Raw genomic sequence first — 22,049 nt, 5'->3', positions numbered from 1 at the left:
TGCATGTTCTTGGAACGTGGTAGGAAACTGGAGTTCCCGGAGGAAGCCCAAGCAAGCACGGTGAGAACATGCAAACTCCACACAGGAGGTCCCATCTCATGACCTCAGAACTGTGCCGCACACGCGCTAACCACTGCGCTGCCGTGCCTCGTAAATCAAAACTGTTTATTTAAAAAAATAAATGTGAAAGAGGAATATGTGAGGACACTCACTGAAGGGTCATCCTAGGTCAGGGGTCGGCAACTCGTGGTTCAGGAGCCGCATGCGTCTCTTTAGCATTGTTGAGTGGCGGAAAATATAGTTTTGTTTTAATATGGTTTCTGGAGGAATTAATTATAAGGCTTATATGAGTCTTTTAATCTCTTGCGGCTCCTGACAAATTAGTTTTTTTGGTCCAGTATGGCTCTTTCAACATTTTGGGTCTCCAACCTCTGTCCTAGGTCTTGGGAAACGCTGCTTGCCCTCTGCAACGTGTTAGGAAATGAACTATTAAAAATGTAGCCTTTACCAAATTGTTTCGAATTACTTATCTGACTCCATTAACCAAACACAACTTACGCCTAACAATGCATGCTTGTTTCTTTTTGGGAAAATATGGACAAGAGACCGTCATTTCCACACGGGCGCAGATTTAACTAAGTAAATTCTATTGAATTAGCCGAATTAGTCTTCGTCGAGCCTCCTCTCTCGATTTTCCCTCTCGATTGATCTTCTGAAGTTCTTCCTCTACCCACGCCTTTCTCCCAAGCCGGCGTGTCGGCTCCTCCCATGGGGCGGGCCAGAGACTCCCCACGTGGGCTCCACCTCGTTTCCCTGATGTCTGAAGAAACTCAAAACACCACCAAGCGTTTCCACGTCATCAGGGCTTTGTTCTCCAAACATCGCCTACCATCTGCGTCAGAATTCTGTTATCAAAATTCCCCAGCCAAAACACTCCTTACTTGGAACGACGCGACCTGAAGCTCACTCAGTGAAAATCTTCATTGCACTCGATAGATGTGAATTGTATTTAATCGTATAAAATATAAAATTCTTCAACCGCCACAATCACTTAACAACAAAAAGACGACAATAAAGTGTGGCATTGCCGTGTGACCGCGACACATGGGTGCCATTTTGACGAGAAGATTTGACGTCTTTGGTGTTTTTTGCGGACAGGTGAACGGCGTGGACCTCCGCAGCGCCACGCACGAGCAGGCAGCCGCCGCCCTGAAGAACACCGGACAGACGGTCACCATCGTGGCGCACTATAGGCCGGAAGGTGAATGGACCTCCCTTTCCTCTCCCTTGTTCATTTTCATTCAAACCTTAAAACAAAAGAATGTGTATGACAAGATCAAATGAAGCTACAACGGCAAAGAGTTTAAAGGGAAAGTGTGTTTTTGGCGCATCCTAGTGGTTAAAACATCTTCCTGTATCAAAAAAATACTAGATTGATTTGAATAGTTGGCAAAACTACATGAACTATCATGCTAACCTGCATTTTCACTGCACAACTGCTATTTCAGGTCAACAAAAACATAGTGCTAGAAAACCTCCATAAATGATCCATTCGGAAAGAGGGAAATTATAATTTAAGGGGCTGTAGTAAATTCATAATCCCAAAGGTGAGAACCACCAGGAAAAGTATGTGTGTGTCTGTGTGCGGAGTCAAACTTTGGAACAGTAGCTCAGGAGGTAGAGCGCTCGTCTTGGGATCAAGGGATCCCAGTTCGAATCCCGGCTCGCCCGTGTTACATGTCGAAGTGTCCTTGGGTAAGACACTGAACCCCTAATACCCCCAATAAGCAGGTTAGCGCCTTAGATGGCTGCAAGGCCGCAATTGGGAAATGTGGAGCACATTGTAAAGCGCTTTGGGAAGTCTTTACTTGAAAAGCGCTATATAAATGCAGATCATTTCATTTCATTTCAACAATTTACAAGACGAGATCAAACAATGTCCAACTATTCACGTGTCTAAATTTAAATACAAAAAAACATTACTGGCGGAATTGGGAATAGTGCGTCTAGAACTATGGTTAACTTTGTGTTATTGTTGCTATTGTCATATCATAACTTTTATGATTGATATTATTACTATTGTTGTTATCTCATTAGTGTATTTAAGATGAAAGATGAAGGAGTAGGGTATATAAGCATTTGCTTCTTACTATCCCTTTTCGAACATATTATGTAACATTATTTTGTTGTTGAGTTATTGTTTTTGGTCTGTTTTTTATTTTAATATTCGAATAAAGTTTTCATTCATTCATTTTTAAATACTTGAAGAATTGGTTAAAAAGAAATCCAGAAAATGGCTATAAGGGGTCGGGCTACATAATTTTGTTAAAAAAACAAATTTGATTGTGGTTTTCTATTTTAAAAGAAAATTACATTTCAGTGCTAATTTTTCTTTTTGTGAGAACTTCATCTGAGTGACATTACCGACAGAGTATACGACTGCAACAAAATAAGATCTATAGATGTAGGAGTAAAAAAACAACACATAATTGCAGTAGAATCAGTAGTCTTTATTGTCATGATGCTAAAGCTTCTCTTCAGAGTAAGAAAGCGATTTAGAGAGCGGTTGGCTAGCTGCGCATTAGCATCATTACCGCAACTTCAGCAAGGACTCCGCCAGGATTAAAATACAAGTCACGAATGTAGCGGTTTCCAACATGTTGTAGCTCCAGCTCATCCGTTTCATGTGTAATGGATCTTGCCTTGGTGAGATACAGGTTCAGTAGGGCGATCTGCAACCTCAGTGGAAATGTTTAAATCTAAGCTTAAAACACACTTTCTCTAGCATATGAATAACCTAGATTTTATGTTGACAATATCTGTGTATTGTTTGCCCTCCTGTAGGTTTTAGATCAGTGGATGGTGTCATAATGGTCTGTAGTTTGCAATAGTCTTTGATCTGCGCAGCCCTTTGACACTCTTTGTGATTAAGGGCGTCACAAATAAACATGACTTGGCGGTTTAAGAGAGTTGTTAGCCTAGTTGTAGCAGTAGACCAGACCTGCAGCCTCGCTATTGCTTTCTTTTTCGCCACCGCCTCGGTCGCTTCCCGATTCTGATAATAATCCACGGAGCACCTGCTGGTGATTTCTTTGCGCTCTTGTGACATTCCTCAGAGTGTGAGTTACTGGTAATTGATGATTTTTTTTTCAATGTAACGAGCCACTAAGGATACCAGATATCACGTCGCTCCACACAGGCTGTTTGACTGACAGTCTATGGTAGCCTATCACAGTCGCGCAAACACTGTGCAAACGTTGCCTCATTTTTATCGGCTAGTGTCGTTAAAACTCGCCTCTGAATGGCCAGCACCATTTAAAATTTAAAATTTGGTCGTCCAAACACTCCTTCACTCACAAACGTAAAAGTATACATTCGTAAAAAAAAAAAACACGGTGTCTTTCGATAACACAATCGCACTTCGTCATATAGCAACCTCCATTAGATTTCGGTTAATTGTGCAGCCCTAATACAGGGTACGGTTCAAATCCTAAAAAAAGTCAGTCGGGAAAATCCTCTACGTGTCACGTGACGTGTCGTGGGATCGGCGTGCCCAACCCCCTTCGTTTCCTTCCCCCAGAGTACAGCCGCTTCGAGGCCAAGATCCACGATCTTCGAGAGCAGATGATGACCAGCAGCATCAGCTCCGGATCGGGATCGCTCAGGACCAGCCAGAGGAGGTCGCTCTATGTCAGGTCAGAGGAAGACCACGCCCACTCCAGCATTAAGCCACTCCCACTTCCTGACCCTTGTTCCTGCTCTAGGCCTAAGCCCCTCCCTCTCTCTTTTGACCCGCCTCACAATGTTAGCATTACACTCATGGTATTTTTGTTGTAGTTTTTTTTCAGTATTACTGTAGTAAGTATTTCTTTGTTCTTTTTAAATTAAAGCAATAACAAAATCAGTCCTATTTTTAAGCACTAAACTAGATATTTAGCTCTGTAGTATATTAGTATTCTTTCTGCTATTTATGAGTATCTTCGTAGTATTACCAGAGTGGTATTTTTGTAGTATTTCCAAAGTAGTACTTTTTAAATTTTATTGATTTATTTTTTTTACTCTTTCTGTAGTACTTTTGTAATTTTAATGTAGGAGTATTTTCGTACTATTTTAGTAGTATTACTGTAGTAGAATTGTTGTATTACTGTAGTTTTTCCGTCGTAGTATTTCTGTTGTATTAATATAGTTGTATTTCTGTAGTTTATTTGTATTCTTTCTGCTATTTATAGGTATCTTCTCAGTATTACCACAGTGGTATTTTTGTAGTATTTCCAAAGTAGTACTTTTTTAAATGTATTTTTTTTTTTTTACTATTTCTGTAGTATTTTTGTAGTTTTACTGTAGTAGTGTTTATGTTGTATATTTGTAGGAGTATTTTCGTACTATTTTAGTAGTATTACTGTAGTAGAATTGTTGTGTTTAAATTAAAGCAATAATAAAATCGTTCCTATTTTTAAGCACTAAATTACATATTTAGTTCTGTAGTATATTTGTATTCTTTCTGCTATTTATGGGTATTTTTGTAGTATTACCACAGTGGTATTTTTGTAGTATTTCCAAAGTAGTACTTTTTAAAATTTATTTACTTTTTCTGTAGTACTTTTGTAGTTTTACTGTAGTAGTATTTTCATACTATTTTGGTCGTATTACTGTAGTAGAATTGTTGTATTACTGTAGTTTTTCCATCGTAGTATTTCTGTTGCATTAATATAGTTGTATTTCTGTAGTATTTAGCTGTGTTTCTGTAATACTGTAATGTTATGACAGTAGTAGTTCTGTAATTCTATCTTTGTACTATTACTGTAGTTCTAATTCTGTAGTATATTGCTGGTGGTATTTTTGTACCGTAACTAGTTGTATTTCTGTAGTGTAACTGTAGTTGTATATTGGTGGTAGTATTTTTGTAGCATTTCTATAGTAGTAGTATCATGGTAGTAATATTTTTGTAGCATTAGAATAGAATAGAATATGCCTGTATTTTTATAGTGTTACTGTATTTGTATTTTTGTAGAATGTATTTTATGCTTTTCAGAAGTACGTTTTTTGTTTTTAAGTACTAGTTTTAATGTTTTGTTCTGTGGTATATTTGTATTATTTCTGTTATTTATGGGTATTTTTGTAGTATTACCACAGTGATATTTTTGTAGTATTTCCAAAGTAGTACTTTTAAACATTCATTAATTTATTATTTTAATATTTATGTAGTAGTTTTACTGTAGCATGTTGTTGTTATATATTTGTATTTTCGTACTATTTTAGTAGTATTACTGTACTAGAATTGTTGTATTACTGTAGTTTTTCCATAGTAGAATTTCTTGTATTGATATAGTTTTATTTCTGTAGTATTACTTACGTTGTGTTTCTGTAATACTTAAATGGTATTACAGTAGTATTTCTGTAATTGTATCTTTGTATTATTACTGTAATTCTGTTACTGTAATTCTAATTCTGTAGTATATTGGTGGTAGTATTTCTGTACTGTAACCCGTTGTATTTCTGTAGTGTAACTGTAGTTGTATTTTTTTTAGCATTTCTATAGTAGTAGTATCTTGGTAGTAATATTTTTGTAGCATTACTGTGGTGGTTCTGTATTTTTATAGTATTACTGTAATAGTATTTTTGTAGAATTGATTTTTCTTCTCAGAAGTAAAAAGAGATAAGAGATTTCTGTTTTTAAGTACTAGTTTTTTGTTTTGTTTTGTAGTATTTCTGAGATTTGTCCGACCTTTTTCCGGCAGGGCCCTTTTCGATTACGACCGCAGCCGAGATTCGGGTCTTCCCAGCCAGGGCCTGGACTTCAAATTCGGGGACATCCTCCACGTGCTCAACGCCTCGGACGACGAATGGTGGCAAGCGCGTCACATGACGGGCGCCGCCCAGGAAGTGGGTGTGGTACCCAGCAAGAGGAGGTGCCGACACACCACCGCACCGACGCAAAACTCCTCCAGGCGGTGGCGCTCACTCCCACGTTGTGCTCCCGCAGGGTGGAGAAGAAAGAACGCGCCAGGCTGAAGACGGTCAAGTTCAATCCCAAATCTCGAGAGCGAGGGGTGAGTGGGGCCACGCCCCCTTTACTGCGTCATGCCATGGCCTTGCTAGCATGTGCTACTGCTAGCCTGCTAACATCAGCATTTCACACGCTTGTCCAAAAATGTTTTGAGTTTGCATGTGATGAATGTGCTCATTTCTTTTCACCTTTGGTTTTATATTAGCTTTTTTTTTAGCATGATAGCGTATTTTCTGGACTATAAGCCGCTACTTTTCTTCAAAGGTTCTCAACTATGCAGTTTATACAAAGATATACAAAACTAGTCAAGTCAAGTCATGTTTATTTGTATAGCCCTTAATCACAAAGAGTCTCAAAGGGCTGCAAAGACCACAAACTATTATGACACCGTCCCCTGATCTAAAACCTACATAAGGGCAAGGAAAAACCCCATAACCTCAAGTCAAGTCATGTTTATTTGTGACGCCCTTAATCACAAAGAGTCTCAAAGGGCTGCACAGATCTAAGTCTATTGCAAACTACAGACTATTTTGACACCATCCTCTGATCTAAAACTTACATGAGGGTAAGGAAAAACTCAAATCCCTCTAGTCAAGTCATGTTTATTTGTGACGCCCCTAATCACAAAGAGTCTCAAAGGGCTGCACAGATCAAAGACTATTGCAAACCACAGACTATTATGACACCATCCCCTGATCTAAAACCTACCTAAGGGCAAGGAAAAACCCCATAACCTCAAGTCAAGTCATGTTTATTTGTGACGCCCTTAATCACAAAGAGTCTCAAAGAGCTGCACAGACCACAGACTATTGCAAACCACAGACTATTACGACACCATCCCCTGATCTAAAACCTATATGAGGGCAAGGAAAAACTCAAAAACCTCAACATAAGGAAAATGAAGAAACTTTGAGAAGGGGCTGCAATGGATGTTGCAATAACAAATAATACAAAGTTTTTGTCAACATAAAATATAGATTATTCATCTGCTGTTTAAAGCTTAGATTTAAACATTTCCACTGAAGTTGCAGATGGAATCTCAGGGGGAAGAGCATTCCACAGCACCGGGGCCCGAATGGAGAACACTCTTGAACCTGCGAATTTCCTCTTGGCTCTTGGGATTACTAATAGTAGCTATTCTTGTCCTCCATCACCAGGGGGCGCTCTAACTTATTACCATCAAGAAAGGATGAAAAAACAACAGCTCCCTTTTTTTTTAAGCAACCTACTTTCCCTCGGATTCGTTCTGCCAAATTACTGCCTTTACAAAAAAAGCCATTGTTCATGTACATTGAAAATATTTCTTTACGCATGCAGTACAAAATATAAGCTGTTTTTGGCTTGTACTGTTTTTTGTTGCGGCTTATAGTCCAGAAAATAAAACGAAGGAAAGAAATCTATGTGGGTACAACAAAGTTGGCTGTGATTTCTATGAAGGAGCCATCCTCCCATAGGTATAATAAATAAGAATGTAAAAAAATAGATAAAAAGCTACAAATATATGCCATATAAACAAATGAACAACACCTCGATATTTGACTAAAATGTCATGTATTTCTGCATTTTGTCATTTTTTTGTTGTGTCTGTAGCGCTTTTCAAGTCAATGAAGACAATGTCTTTACAATGTGCTTCACACTTTCCCATTCACACACGCACTCACATACTGATAGGGAGTCAGCCATGCAAGACGCCAATTGGGGGCATTAGGGATTCAGTGTCTTGCCCAAGGACACTTCCACATATAACCAGGAGGAGCCGGGAATCGAACCTGCGACCTCTTGATGACCAGTGGAAAAAATGTCAATCCAAAAATACACAACAAATGCATGACCAAATGGACGACTAAATAAATACTGAAATGACTAAATGCATGAATGAATGAATACGTTGCTTTAGGTGTGATGTGATTTACAGTATTTTTGTTTTGATTTATGGCATATATTTGTAGCGATTGAGTTCAAATAAAAAAATAATTTCAAAATTGACGGATTGATCGATTATTTTGGGGGATTAATTGATAAATCCGAAATGCTTTTCATAATCTATTTTAAACAAAGTCGTCGATGAGTTGTTGCAGCCCTTACCCAGTCCTCTATATGACAGGACGGCTCCTCCATAGATCTGGGCGATTTCTTTTTTTGCATCGCTTTTGTTGCGCATGCTTTGAACGCGTGCCATCTTAACAGCATGTCGCTGAGCTCTGAGCATCCCGGCGGCGGCGGCAATGGCGGCCTGACGACCGAGCGCATGATTGGAACGTAACCCCGACGCCGTCCCGCACGGGCCAATCGCGTCCGAGCGCTCGTGGCTTTCGTCGACGATCAGCTGGCCGGTGTGATTTGTGCGAGCGAACGAGTGTCAGTCATCGGTTAGGTCGACGTGGACAACGGTTGCTGAATCCCGGCCGATCACCGGATTCGAATCTGGATCCGGTTGGGTGTTTACATCGGAGGTGGGCGACTCTTTGGAGTTGCAGACATTTTGGCCAAGGGGTTAATCCTGAAACTGCTTCAATTTCTATAACCAGTCACTGAAATACCTCCCAAAGTGTTGACATTGTACTTTACACTTACCCAGTCATCAGGGTTGGGTAGGGTTACTTTAACTTGATTACTTTCAATTACTTTTGGATGACTCCAATACCAAATATGCTCATAAAAGACAAAAGAAACTAAATAGGAATCAAATGACTACATTTTGTGCAGGTTTGGGGAGTAACGGAACACATGGAACGGCAAAAAGCTGTTTGGATTAATTTTCATTTTGTTTCTGTCGCATTTGATGTTAGTTTTGCCGGAGATCAAAGAGATCAAAGCCAGGAGAGAAAGCTTACCACGTGTTGTGAGTCATCATTTTATTCAGATTTAGTTTCTTTTGTGGCAGCACGGCAGCGCAGTGGTTAGCGCGTGTGCAGGCACAGTTCTAAGGTCCTGGGAACCTCCTGTCTGGGTTCAAATCCAGCTACCGGACTTCCTGTGCGAAGTTTGTATGTTCTCCCCGTGCTTGCGTGGGTTTCCTCCGGGCACTCTGGTTTCCTCCCACATCCCAAAGACATGCATTTCAGGTTAATTGGCCGGTCCAAATTGTCCCTAGGTGTGAATGAGCGAGCGAGTTGTCTGTCCCTGTGTGCCCTGCGATTGGCTGGCAAGCAGTTCAGGGTGTCCCCTGCCCACTGCCCGATGGTTGCTGATTGGGCTCCAGCACCCCCGCGACCCTACTGAGGATAAGCGGTGCAGCGAATGAGAGATGAGAGAGATAAGAGTTTCTTTTGTCTTTTATTAGCATATTTGGTATTGGAGTAATCCAAAAGTCATTGAAAGTAATCCAGTTAAAGTAACCCTACCCAACCCTGTCAGTCACAGAGTCATAGTGGCTTGCGAAACTATTTGGCCCCCTTGAGCTTTGTGACCTTTTGCCACATTTCAGACTTCAAACATAAAAACATGAAACTGTCGTTTCTTGTGAAGAATCAGTGCGACACACTCTATCAGATATTTTTAACTTTTTTAACAAATGAAAAACAAAAAAGTGGGTGTGCAAAATGATTCAGCCCCTTTACTTTCAGTGTAGCAAACTCTGTCCAGAGGTTCAGTGAGGATCTCCAAATGATTCAATGTTGATCTAAATGACTAACGATAACAAACGGAATCCAACTGTGTGTCATCAAGTCTCTGTGAAAATGCACCTGCACTGTGATAGTCACAGAGCGCAGAGAGCATCATGAAGAACGAGGAACACACCAGGCATGTCCGAGATACTGTTGTGGAGAAGTTTGAAATCTGGCAAATGGTCACTAAGTTCAAGGGGGCTAAATAGTTTCGCAAGCCACTGTAGATGTTACTTTTCTTTGTAGTTTCATTTAATCCAATCGGTTTTGAATCACTCACAATTAAAGCAGAATAATATATTATCTTCCTGTTTCAAGCACGAAATTTGATATTAAGTTTTTTAGTATTATAGCGGTGGTATTTTACAGGATTTTTGTCGATTTTTTTATTTTTTTATTTAGTATTTTTCTTGTCATACTCTTGCTTTTATTGAGTAGTATTTTCGTACTATTTTTGCATTTTCCATGATAGTATTTACATAGAAGAATTTTGTCGTATGCCTGTTGTTTTCTGTAAATTACTGTAGTTGTATTTTTGTCTTAATATTTATGTAGTATTATTTGTTACGGTATTACTGTAGTGGTATTTTGTTTTTGTCCAGAATCGGAACAGGATCAGGACCCAAACGCGTGATGTTTCTCACACAAGCCTTTTATTTTATGGGAAATGGAGAGTCATGCACGTTAGGCAGCAGTCTGGCGTGGAATGGCAGGAAGCCAGAGGCCGACGAGATCGATACCAATCGCCCGAGTAGATATCGGACAGATGTGGTCGATACTGGACAGGATGGGACGGACAGGATTGATAATGAAACAAGATATCGAAAATAAACAGGACAAACTAGACGGGAACGAAAATTGGAGAGAATAATAAACAGGACAGAAATAGACGGGAACGAAACTGGAAACCGATATTAAACAGGACAAAAATAAACAGGACAGGGAATGCCAACAGGAAACATGACCGAGTCAAAACCCACGTCTTGTGGGCCAGCGGTTCGTTGACGGACTGATCAAGGAAAAATGAGAGCACTGACCTTAAATAGACGGAAAGCCAATCTGTCAATGAACCGCAGCTGGCAGGGCCAATTGGGCGCCCTGGCAACCGTGACAGTTTTCTTTTCCTGCAGTAGTAATTTTGTAATATTTCTATAGTATTACTGTAAGTGTATTTTTGTAGTACCTGTTTCAAAACTCTTTTGAAGTGGCAGTATAACTTAAGTGATATTTTGTAGTATTTCGGCAGGAGTATTTTTGTAACATTTCCATAGTAGAGTTTTAGTAGTATATCTGTCGTATTTCCTAATATTAATGTAGTATTCATTATAGTATTTCTTTCACAATATTTATGTAGTAATATTTTCTAGTATTCCTGTCTTTAAAATTTCTCTATTAGTAGTAAAAGTATTATTGTAGTGGTATTATAGTCATACAATAGTGGTATTTTTTTAGTATTTCTGCAGCAGTATTTTTGTAGTATTTCCATTATATATTTTTTGTAGTATATCTGTTGAATTTTTGTAGTAGGTTACAAAAGGCAAATCTTCCCTGAAGGGTGTGGGAATCTTAACAGTAACATGATAGGAAAATGATGTATGATATGATATATATCCATCCCTCCATCCAGTATCTGCACCGCTTATCCACAGTAGGGCCGCGGGGGTGCTGGAGTCCATCCCAGCGATCTGAGGGCAGTGGGCAGGGGACTCCCTCAAATGCTTTGGATGTATATTTATTCATAAATGAAACTATTGTATATGTCTCAAGGATGGGCCCCTTGGCCCAAATTTTGAACAGAATGTGGCCCCCACTCCAAATAGTTGCCTACCCCCGCAATACAGCGACATCTAGTGGTCAAATATTTGAAATTGTATCAACGAGTCCGATATTCGCTGCCATGGTGTCCACGTGGACGTAACCGTTAGCCGTAAGTGAGCGAGGTTGACGCGGGACTTCCTGTCCCTGTGATGTCTACTTCCTGTAGCCGTGCGGCGACAAGCGTAGAAAGGGCGTGTTGGCCCGCTCCTTCCTCTTCGCCAAAAGTCGCAACGGCGCCGCCGCTGGCGAGGAGCAGGACAGCAGCGACCTGGAGCGTAAGTAAGGCGGACATGCTCGGGGCTCAGCGACAGGAAGAGAGATCAGCCGCTCGCCGCCCAATCGCAGCCACCGATTGGCCCAGGCCCCGCCCCTTCCCAGTAGCTCCCTCCCTCAATTGGTCCTCCTTTTGCGCGTGGCGTCTGCTCTCTCGCTCTGTGGCTGTAACTTCCTGTTTGTGCTTCTTCTTCTCTTGTCGCCTACAGGACGCCATCGACCTCCTCGCCAAAGGACACAGTGAGTCCCCCAAAACCTCAAGACCAGGAAATCACAATGGCCGCTTATTGGTCAGACAGAGGGAAGGGAATTGAATTTTGCAGCCATTGTTGGCTGTTAACATCAAAGGCGCATTTCAACGCTTTGATTCACTTCCTGGATGGTTTTGACTCGTTTTAGTCAAGTTTTGGGGGAAATCTCCCGGGGGGGGGTCCCATTTTTAAAAGGTGTTTAATTTGAAAAAACAAAAGAAAAGAAAATGTGCTCAACCCCTTAGCCTTCCAAAGGGCCGTCACTTTTGATAAACAAAAAAAACTAACTTCAATATAATATGATATAATATAAATATTTTCTCCAAAACAGGAGATTAGAAAGGGAAGCTGAACATTTACAACTCTTTCACAATGTCTAAAATAGGCCATAGCTTGCCAATAACATGTTCTGATCGTAGGCTGATGAAACGATTCTCCTCTGGTCTTGTTACATTCAGGACAGTCCAGTGAATCCACCCTCATAAAATATTTTCTCCAAAACACGAGATAACGCCAACAGATTTAGAAAAAAAAATACCTAAAAGCATTCCTGCATTATTTGACGAACCTTGTTGTAATCGGTCTGTTTGGCTCCATTACTCCAACAAACAGACCTGCTAGATTATTTTTAATACTCCCGTTAAACTCTGACCTTTCAATTGACATCCCATCCCAGCCGTCTTTGGGCAGTGGGCAGGGGACACCCTGCACTGGTTGCCAGCCAGTTGCAGGGCACACGGGGACAATTTGGATTGGCCAACTAACCTAACATGCATGTTTTTTGGAATGTGGGAGGAAACTGGAGTGCCCGGAGGAAACCCATGCAAGCACAGGGAGAACATGCAAACTCCACAAAGGAGGTTCGATCTCATGACCTCAGAACTGTGCCGCACACACGCTAACCACTGCGCCGCCATTCTGCCCTTTCGATTGACATAACTCTCCACAAATTGCAATTTTTTTTTTCACGGTCTTTAACTTGCTAGAGCCTATTACAGCCTGTATTAGGGAAAAAAATTACACTCATGATTCAAATTATGATTGACACATTGGTTACCCAATGGATTTCCCAACATATTTTTACCTGCAGTATTCAAAGCACAGCAGAAAATAAACATGCGTAAACGAAACCCATTTTAATGCGCGATTGGAAAGGGAAGTTGAACATTTACAACTCTTTCACAATGTCTAAAATAGGCCAAAGTCGAATACACAGAGTTTTTAGGGCTGTAAACTGGTCGTCTACAAATGGCCAGGGACCGGGTGAGGCTTTATGCTATTATCACAGAAAGCGCTATTATGTTTATCTTAGCGTTAGCCGCACATTTTTGAGTACATGAAACAAACACCACATGAACGTTTGCCATATTAACCAGGACAAATGCTTTCCAAGAAAACCCAACAATTAACTTAGCTTTAGGTCAGCATTAGTTTAAAGGTACAGTGTGTATTATTTAGTGCCTCCTCGAGTGTGGAGGGCCGGCCCGGAAGATCTCAGTATTCCGTCGGACGAAGTGGCTGGGGAGATGCGGGGAGGAGGTCCGGGCGTCCCGACCGGAGCTGCCCACCAGGAAAAGGGACGGATTCTCATTGGCCCGGCTGTTTCCGGAGGCGGGGCTTAAGTTGGCCGACGCGGGAATCCAGCTCGTTTCGGGTTTTCGTCCGACCCCGTATCGCTTCTGCTAGCTTCGACGCTAGCCGATACGCTTGGAGACGTCGTGGACGCAACGTTTTGTCGTCATGGAAATTGATGCCGGCTCTCTCTTGTTTTTTTCAGAACATGCTACGTCCAACGCTAGCGATAGCGAGAGCAGCTGCCGTAAGTCATCGCCGCCATTGTTTGTCTTCGTGTCCTTTAGCATTTTAAGCTTAACCTGATAAAGTCTACAAAAAGCAGTGCTAGGAGCACAGCGTAGCAGCAAGATGTCACAGACATGGGGAGACAACTAGGAATGGATTCCGCTATGTATCTCCACCTTTTAATAAAAATTAACATTTTTCCTTAATATTCAAATCAATGTTTTATAATGATTATATATTACACACTGTCCCTTTAACCCTATCCTTATCATCTTCTCAAATAAGGTATTACATCTTTAAAGTATTTTTAAACTCAACAATAATCTGTATATATGGTAGACAAATTGCATATATCAGTACATACAGGGTTTAATTGTGTTTTACGCTGTAGTTTTTTTTAAAGGGGCAGTGTTTATGATTTAGTGTCTCTTAGCGGATTAAAAGACATTGATTAAAGAAAACAGTATTGATTAAATAGTAATATGTAGAAATAAATGAACTATCATATCAAAGTGTTTTTTGTATTTATTTTGACTAAAATGAGCCTCACCTAAAAGGAGATGTTGTGATTGTCTGCCATCTTGCTGCTACTTTTGTATCTCTTGTTCTCTTTTTCTTGCTTATTTTTATGATTTTCTATTTCCCTCTTCTCCTTTTTCCCCTTTTACTTTTTTTCATTCTTTTGTTTCTCTTTTTTTGTTCCTTCTTTCTTTTCTTTCTTCCTCCTTTATTAATTTCTTTAGTTCCTTCTTTCTATTATTTTCTTACTTCTTTACTTGTTTTTGCTCTCTATCTTTTTGCTTCGTCTTTTTCTTTCTTGTCTTTTTCCTCCTGTCTTTTTTTCAATTCTACTTATTTTCTCGCTCCCCCTCCTTTTACCCTTTTCTCCATGTTTCCCTTTTTATATTTTTCATTCTTTCTTCCATTCCTCCTTTTGTTCCTTCTTTCTTTTCTTCTTTCTTTGCTTGTTTTTGCCCCCTCTTCTTTTTCTTTCTTGTCGTTTTCTTCTTTTTTTTCAATTCTTCTTATTTTCTTGTTCCCCCTCTTTTTTCCCTTTTCTCCATTTTTCTTTTTTCATTCTTTCCTTTGTTTCTCCTTTATTTTGTTCCTTCTTTTTTTTTCTTCCTCCTTTATTTCTTTTTTTCCTTCTTTATTTGTTTTTGCCCCCTATCTTCTTTCTTCTTTTTCTTTCTTGTCTTTTTCTTCTGTCTTTTTTTTCAATTCTTATTTTCTCGTTCCCCCTCTTTCTTTCATTGTTTTTTTTTCCTTATTTTTCATTGCATTTTCCTTTTTTTCTTTGTGAGAGGCTAGGCAAAAAAAAGAGAATCACTTTGAGCCTCCCTTGTTTTTATTCTTTCCTGCGCCAATAAGCCCACGTCATAACACAGCGTCACCTAGTGGCCATTCATACACGCCGTCCCTTTTAATCTTCAACGAAGACGATATACACAAAAAAACGCTAAACATAGCAACTGTGATGGGTCGGCAGGAGGTCCAGAGGAGCTGGTGCTGTCCTACGAAGCCGTGGTTCAACAGGAAGGTAAGGCGACACGCGCAACCCGGCAGCGTCCGGCGCCGAAGCACATGACGCCGTCCTCTCTCTGGCTCCCCCTAGTGGACTACACGCGACCGGTCATCATCTTGGGCCCCATGAAGGACCGCATCAACGACGACTTGATCTCCGAGTTCCCCGACAAATTCGGTTCCTGCGTCCCGCGTGAGTCCCCGCCCTCGCCGTCGTCTTTGGCCCCGCCCCCGGAGACGCCGACCAATCGCCCGGTCTCTTTTCAGACACCACGCGACCGAAACGCGACTACGAAGTGGACGGGCGCGACTACCATTTTGTGGCGTCTCGCGAGCAAATGGAGAAAGACATCCAAGAGCACAAGTTCATCGAGGCCGGCCAGTACAACAATCACCTGTACGGGACCAGCGTCCAATCGGTGCAGGAGGTCGCCAACAAGGTACCGCCCACCTTACCCGGGGCCCCTCCCACTCCCGGGCCTTCCCGGACCCGCAGTTTGAGACCCCTGTCTTAATACTAAACTTAGAGACGGTGTGTACGATTTGACCGCAGGATGTCGCTATATCTTGTACTACGACCTAAAACGAGTGCTAAAAACGGGAAGAAAAATAAAAGCAGTAGATGACAAATATGGAACAAATTGAAGAAATTAAAAAGAAAATAATGGCAAAAAAAGGATGAAAAAGAAAAAAAATAGAAAGAAGAAGGAAAAAAGGAAGAATGACAAAAAAAATATCCAGAAAATAGAAAAGGTAAAAAGAAAGAAAGAAGGAAAAAGAAAATAAAAGCAAAAAAGGATGACAAAGAAAAAATAGAAAGAAGGAATGAAGGAAAATGACAAAAAATATAAAGAAAATAGAAAAGGTTAAAAGAAGGAAAGAAAGAAGGAAAAATATGAAAGCAAAAAAGGATGAAAAAGAAAACAGAAAGAAAAAGGAATGTAAGGAAGAATGACACAAAATATATAGAAAATAGAAAAGGTTAAAAAAAGGAAAGAAGGAAAAAGAAAATAAAAGCAAAAAAGGATGAAAAAGAAAACATAGAAAGAAAAAGGAATGAAGGAAGAATGAAGAAAAAATATATAGAAAATAGAAAAGGTTAAAAAAAAAGGAAAGAAGGAAAAAGAAAAAGAAAAAAAGGATTAAAAAGACACTATAGAAAGAAAAAGGAATGAAGGAAGAATAACGAAAAAATATATAGAAAATAGAAAAGGTAAAAAGAAGAAAATAAAGAAGAAAAAGAAAGAAGAAAATGAAAAGAAAAAAGGTGAAAATTACAAAAAATAGGAAGAAATAAAATAAGAAATGAAGTAAAGAATGAAGAAAATGGGGAGAAAGAAAATAACAAAAAGAAGGAAGGAAAATGAAAAGAAAAAAAGGGAAAAAGACCGAAAAATAGGAAGAAATTAAACGAGAAATGAAGTAAAGAATGAAGAAAAGGGGAGAAAGAAAATAACAGAAGGAAAGAAGTAAAAAGAAGAACATGAAAAGAAAACGGATGAAAAAGACCGAAAAATAGAAAGGAATAAAACAAGAAATGAAGTCAAGAATGAAGATAAGGGGAGAAAGAAAATAAGGAAAAAAGACAGAAAAAGATGGGAAAGTAGAATGAAAGCAAAAAGTAGAAATGAGAGAATCTAGTAAACAAAACAAGAAAATGAGGAAGAGAATGAAAAATAGGAGGGTTAGGGATTTTAAAAGGAAGAATAAAAGAAAATGGAAAATAAAGAAAACCGAAAAAAAGAAGAAGAAATGAAGGAATGGGTGAAGAAAAGAAAATAAAGAATAAAAGAAAATCAAAATAATAATAATAATAATAATTTCCTTGTATTGTCATTCTGTGTAACAATGTACACAGAACGAAATGTCGATCGCACCTGACCCGTTGTAGCGAGCCGATGCAGCCGCAGCCAACAGAGGGCGCCGCCGACCACTTTTTAAGTCTTAGGAATGACTCGGCCGGGGCGCGAACCACCGACCTCCCAGTCTCAAAGCGGGCGCCTTACCATCTAGGAGAAGAAAGCCAGACAACTAAAATTTCTTTCCCACTTCAAGTCGCTTATAATAATACACACTGTCCCTTGAAGTGCACTCTAGCACCTCATGTATGAATTTATGACTTGATCTGTTGATTTCTTGGATTTCGATTGTATTGTGGACCTTTTCGTTCGGTCTCAGGGCAAACACTGCATCTTGGACGTGTCCGGTAACGCCATCAAGCGCCTGCAGGCGGCGCTGCTGCACCCCGTCGCCATCTTCATCAAGCCCAAGTCCGTCCAGAACATCATGTGAGTCGTCCCTCTTTCAAAATAAAAGACGAGATATCAGCAATAATAGAAGGTTTTTATTCTCGCCTGGAATAGCTTGAAGCCTTACCTGGACCCAGATCAAATTGAATCACAATTTGAAAAACTTAACTTTGTACTTTACACATTTTTCTAAAAAAAAAAGGATGGCAAAAAAATGGCAAAAAAGGATGAAAAAGAAAAAAAAATAGAAAGAAGAAGGAAAAAAGGAAGAATGACAAAAAAAATATCCGAAAAGTGACCGGTTTACAGTGCTAAAACCTCTGCAACCGTGTATTTGACTTTGGCCTATTTTAGACAGTGTGAAAGAGTTGTAAATGTTTGCCACCTCTTTCCAGGAGTCAATCACTGATTGTGCACACCTGCACGTAAAAAGGGTGCGTGGAAATGAATCCCAAGTTACGCATGTTTATTTTTGTGTCTGATTGGAAGACATACCCTGAATGTGTATACATTTAAGTTGGGAATTTTTAGAGGCTAACAATAATATTAGAAATCATCTCGAGAGTTTTTTTTTACTTTTGAAAGGGGATTGTGGGGAGATACCAACTGATGACGACAAGAATCGTCAAATGATGCAGGAATGCTTTTAGGCGGATTTTTTTTTATAATCTCTCGACGTTGGCGTGTGTTTTGGAGTCAATATTTTAAACGATTGGATTTACTGGAATGTCGTGAACGTAACGAGACCATGTTTGTGACGAATAGTTTCATGAGTGGAGTACTAGGGTATTTTTTGGGGATCTGACGAGCGACGGCTGTGTCGGGAACGGAAACTTGTCAGTCGCCGGGACAGGAGAGCAAAAACATGGTGGTGGTCGGAAGCGAGTCGTAAGCCAGGAAAGGAAAGTTGACGTGGTCGGGGACAAAAAGAGGTGGAAAGCCGGGACGGGGGAGTAGACGTATACTCATTTGACAAACTCACGCAGTGACGAGAAAATGGGAAGTTAGTCGGATTATGGGTCTTTTTTGCAACACAACATTTGTGTTTTTGGTGATTCCTTTTCCATTTGCTTTGGAGTCCTTTTTTGAAAATTTGCTCTTTTAGCTCTGTTCCAAAGCGACTTTTCGGATTTTGGGGTTGCTTTAACTCATCTCATCTCATCTCATTAGCCGTACCGCTTATCCTCATTAGGGTCGCGGGGGGGCTGGAGCCCATCCCAGCCATCTCCGGGCAGTGGGCAGGGGACACTCTGAACTGGTTGCCAGACTCATACAACAAATATTCAACAGTATCCATGAAATGAATTAATATAAAATGCTATTCTACTACTATACGAACAGCTTCAGTCTTGTTCCACGGACAGACTGAGGAGATCATTTCTTCCTCATGCAATGAGGCTCTTTAACTCCACCCGGGGGAGTAAAAGCCCATATGAAACCCCGCACACACATTTGCATATTACCCTATTTTCATTAAAGTGTGTATTTTCCGTAGCACCTAAATACTCTTAAGCAAACAATATGTTTTTCATTCTATTTCTTTAATTTTATTATTTTATTTTTCAACACAAGGATACTGCTGGAAGTGGGAATTTCCCTTCGGGGATGAAGTATCTATCGCTCTCTATCCATTTCTCTCTCTCTCTATCCATTCCTCTCTCTCTCTCTCTCTGTCTGTATCCATCTCTCTCTATCCACCGCTATCACTCTCTTTATCCATTTCGTTCTCTCTATCCATTTCTCTCTCTCTCTCTATCCATTTCTCTCTCTTTCTCTCTCTGTATCAATCTCTCTCAATCCATCGCGCTCTCTCTTTCTATCCATATCTCTCTCTCTCTCTCTCTCTCTATCCATCTCTCTCTCTCTCGCTCTCTATCCACCATTTCTCTACCCATCTCTATCCATCACTCTCTCTCTATCTATTTATCTCTTTCTCTCTCTGTATCCACCCTTCTCTCTCTTTCTATCCATCGCGCTTTCTCTCTCTCTATCCATCTCTCTCTCTCTATCCATCATTTCTCTCTCTTTCTCTCTCTATCCATTTCTCTCTCTTTCTCTCTCTGTATCCATCTCTCTAGCCATCTCCCTTTCTCTGTCCATTTCTCTCTCTCTCTCTTTGTCTCTCTATCTATCCATCTCTCTCTCTGTCTTTCTATCCATTTCTCTCTATCCATCTCTATCTATCTATCTTATAATAGCCTTTAATTTTCCACTTTGAACTTCTTTAAAAATGTTCATACGCAACAAATTCAAAGTCAAGCAACACCAAATCCCTGAAAAACAAACCACAAAACACAATAAAAAAAATGGAAATATTTCCTCTTCAGTGCAATATAAAAACCTAAGTACAATTACTTTAAAGTGTTTACAATTCAACTTGTAACCAATTTGGACTGAAACAACTCAGAACCTGCAAAAAAAAAAAAACGAGCAAAACTATAAATTTAAATGTCGCTGCTAAGAATTGGCATTCAAGCTATGAAGGACACGCATATTGGAATACGCAATTTGTATTCCAGTCTTTCATAAATTCACCCTCCGTGAAGCGTTTGCAGGGCTTGGCCATCAGCTTCGCAACCTCGTAGCTCGCCTTTGTAGCATTTTCATTTGACTATCAGGGTGTCATGAAAAAGCTCTGCTGTGCCATTGAAACAGCTTTGGGTGGTTTCACCTTTTCACAGCATTTGTTTCCATTTTTTGTTGGCAGTGCCTCTTGATATTATACTCTTTGAAAAGAGTCACTCGGCAAATTTGGTGGACGCAGTTGTTTTGGATTTCAGTGGAAAAAAATACTCCAATTTTCGCTTGTCCTGGAAGCCGCACAGTCAACCTTCCTTTTTTTATTCCCTTCCCACCAGGGAGATGAACAAGCACCTGACGGAAGAACAGAGCAGGAAGACGTTCGAGCGAGCCGCCAAGTTGGAGCACGAGTTCATGGAACACTTCACAGGTGGGCGAACCCCGGCCGCTCCCCCCCTTTGCGCAATCGTAACGCTGTTTCCGTGCAGCCATCGTGCAAGGCGACACGCTGGAGGAGATCTACGAGCAGAGCAAGCAGATCATCGAAGACCATTCCTCCTCCTGCATTTGGGTCCCGTCCAAGGAGAAGCTCTGAGCGTGGCCCCGCCCACCCCGTTAACCCTTTAACAAGTCCCGCCCCCTTTCAGGAAGGAGGGGGGAGGGGCCGCGGCCATGTCAAAGCTGCCTATTTTCGTACAAAGGAGAAAGTCTATATTGATGGTGTGGATGAATATCACCTGACAAATGATCACTTCCTGTCTTATTTTTCTTTTCTAACCAAATAAAAGTGCAAACAGGAAGCGTCTGTGTTTCCGTGGTGAAGGGCGGCCATTTTGACGACCCGAAAAGAAAGGAGCGCAACCTGCGGAGACGGTGTCCGGGCCCCCGGCCCGGGATTCCCTCTTTTTTTCGTCGGAACTAAAAATGTCTCGAGTAGTGTCATTCGTTTGTGTTTCCAGAGAGGACGAGGGAGGGAGACGGAACAAGAGAGGGAAGGAGAGGAAGCAAGAAGGAAGAGACACAATGTGTGTCAAAAGAGAGAGAAAGACGAAGAGAGAGAGAGAAGAAGAAAAAGGGACAAAAGAAGAAAAAGATCAAAGACGGCAGAAACAGAAATAAGAGAAAGAGAGACTGAAGAAGAAAAAAACACGGATGAAGAGACAATAAGAAAAAGAGGGACAGAAGAAGAAAAATATCAACAGAAGAGACGGGGACAGCAGAAATCGACTAAAACAGAGAGGGAGACATAAGGAAATGGATGGGAGCCGCATACAGAAGAAGAGAAGAAAAAATGAGGGAGAGGAAGAAATAAAGCAGAAAAACAATGTAAGAGAGAGAAAGACAAAGAGAAAGAAGAAGAGGGACAAAAGAAGAAACAGATCAAAGATGGCAGAAACAGAATGAAGAAAAAGAAAGACAAGAAGAAAAAGAAACACAGAAGAAGAGGCGAGAAGAAAAAGAAACACAGAAGTAGAAAAATATCAACAGAAGAGACAGGGACAGCAGAAGTAGACTAAAACAGGAAGGGAGACATAAGAAAATGGATGGGAGCTGCAGACAGAAGAAGAAAACAGATATAAGAATAAACGAAGGAGAGAAAGATGAAAGAGGAGAAAAGGAGAGATAAGAGTGAAGAAAAAGGGAGAAGAACAGGTGAAGGGACATGAATAAAACCGATATAGACGGAGAAAAAGAGGAGACAGAAAAATAAGTTAAGGGAGAGCAAGAAGGAGGGGCGAGGAGGAAAAGAAACCAGGAAGGATGATAAAGGGGGTAAGAAGGAGGAAAAGAGTGAGAGGCAGAAAAAAACTTGAGTATAAAAGAGAGGTAAAAAGTGTAAGAAATATGAGGAAAACAGGGAAGAAAAAGTGTGGGAAAGAGAAAGAAAAAACAGGGAATACATATCGGAAGAAAACGTAGAAAAAGAAAGGAAAAGAGATCAGGGGAGGAGAGAGGAGACCAGAAGAATAAACGAGGGGGAAAACAAACAAGAAAGATG

The 22,049-nt window shown here is 40.4% G+C and overlaps 1 protein-coding gene across 1 annotated transcript in view; it reads left to right on the top strand.

Moving 5' to 3' along the window:
* dlg1b (discs large MAGUK scaffold protein 1b) overlaps nt 1-20,850 on the top strand; it is a 74,416-nt gene extending 53,566 nt beyond the window's left edge. The window contains 12 exon segments of the mRNA XM_088350594.1: nt 1,159-1,261; nt 3,581-3,695; nt 5,739-5,909; nt 5,984-6,050; nt 11,600-11,708; nt 13,735-13,776; nt 15,247-15,297; nt 15,373-15,540; nt 15,543-15,721; nt 17,460-17,569; nt 20,389-20,480; nt 20,539-20,850. Of these exon segments, the coding sequence (XP_088206720.1) occupies nt 1,159-1,261; nt 3,581-3,695; nt 5,739-5,909; nt 5,984-6,050; nt 11,600-11,708; nt 13,735-13,776; nt 15,247-15,297; nt 15,373-15,540; nt 15,543-15,721; nt 17,460-17,569; nt 20,389-20,480; nt 20,539-20,645 (1,314 nt within the window). The 3' untranslated portion in view covers nt 20,646-20,850.
* The last annotated feature ends 1,199 nt before the right edge of the window (nt 20,851-22,049 follow it).

The sequence above is a fragment of the Urocampus carinirostris genome, chromosome 1, assembly GCF_059441175.1.
Source record: "Urocampus carinirostris isolate Australia breed hairy pipefish chromosome 1, RoL_Ucar_1.0, whole genome shotgun sequence".
NCBI lineage: Eukaryota > Metazoa > Chordata > Actinopteri > Syngnathiformes > Syngnathidae > Urocampus > Urocampus carinirostris.
This window is presented reverse-complemented; position numbering and strand designations above follow the sequence as displayed.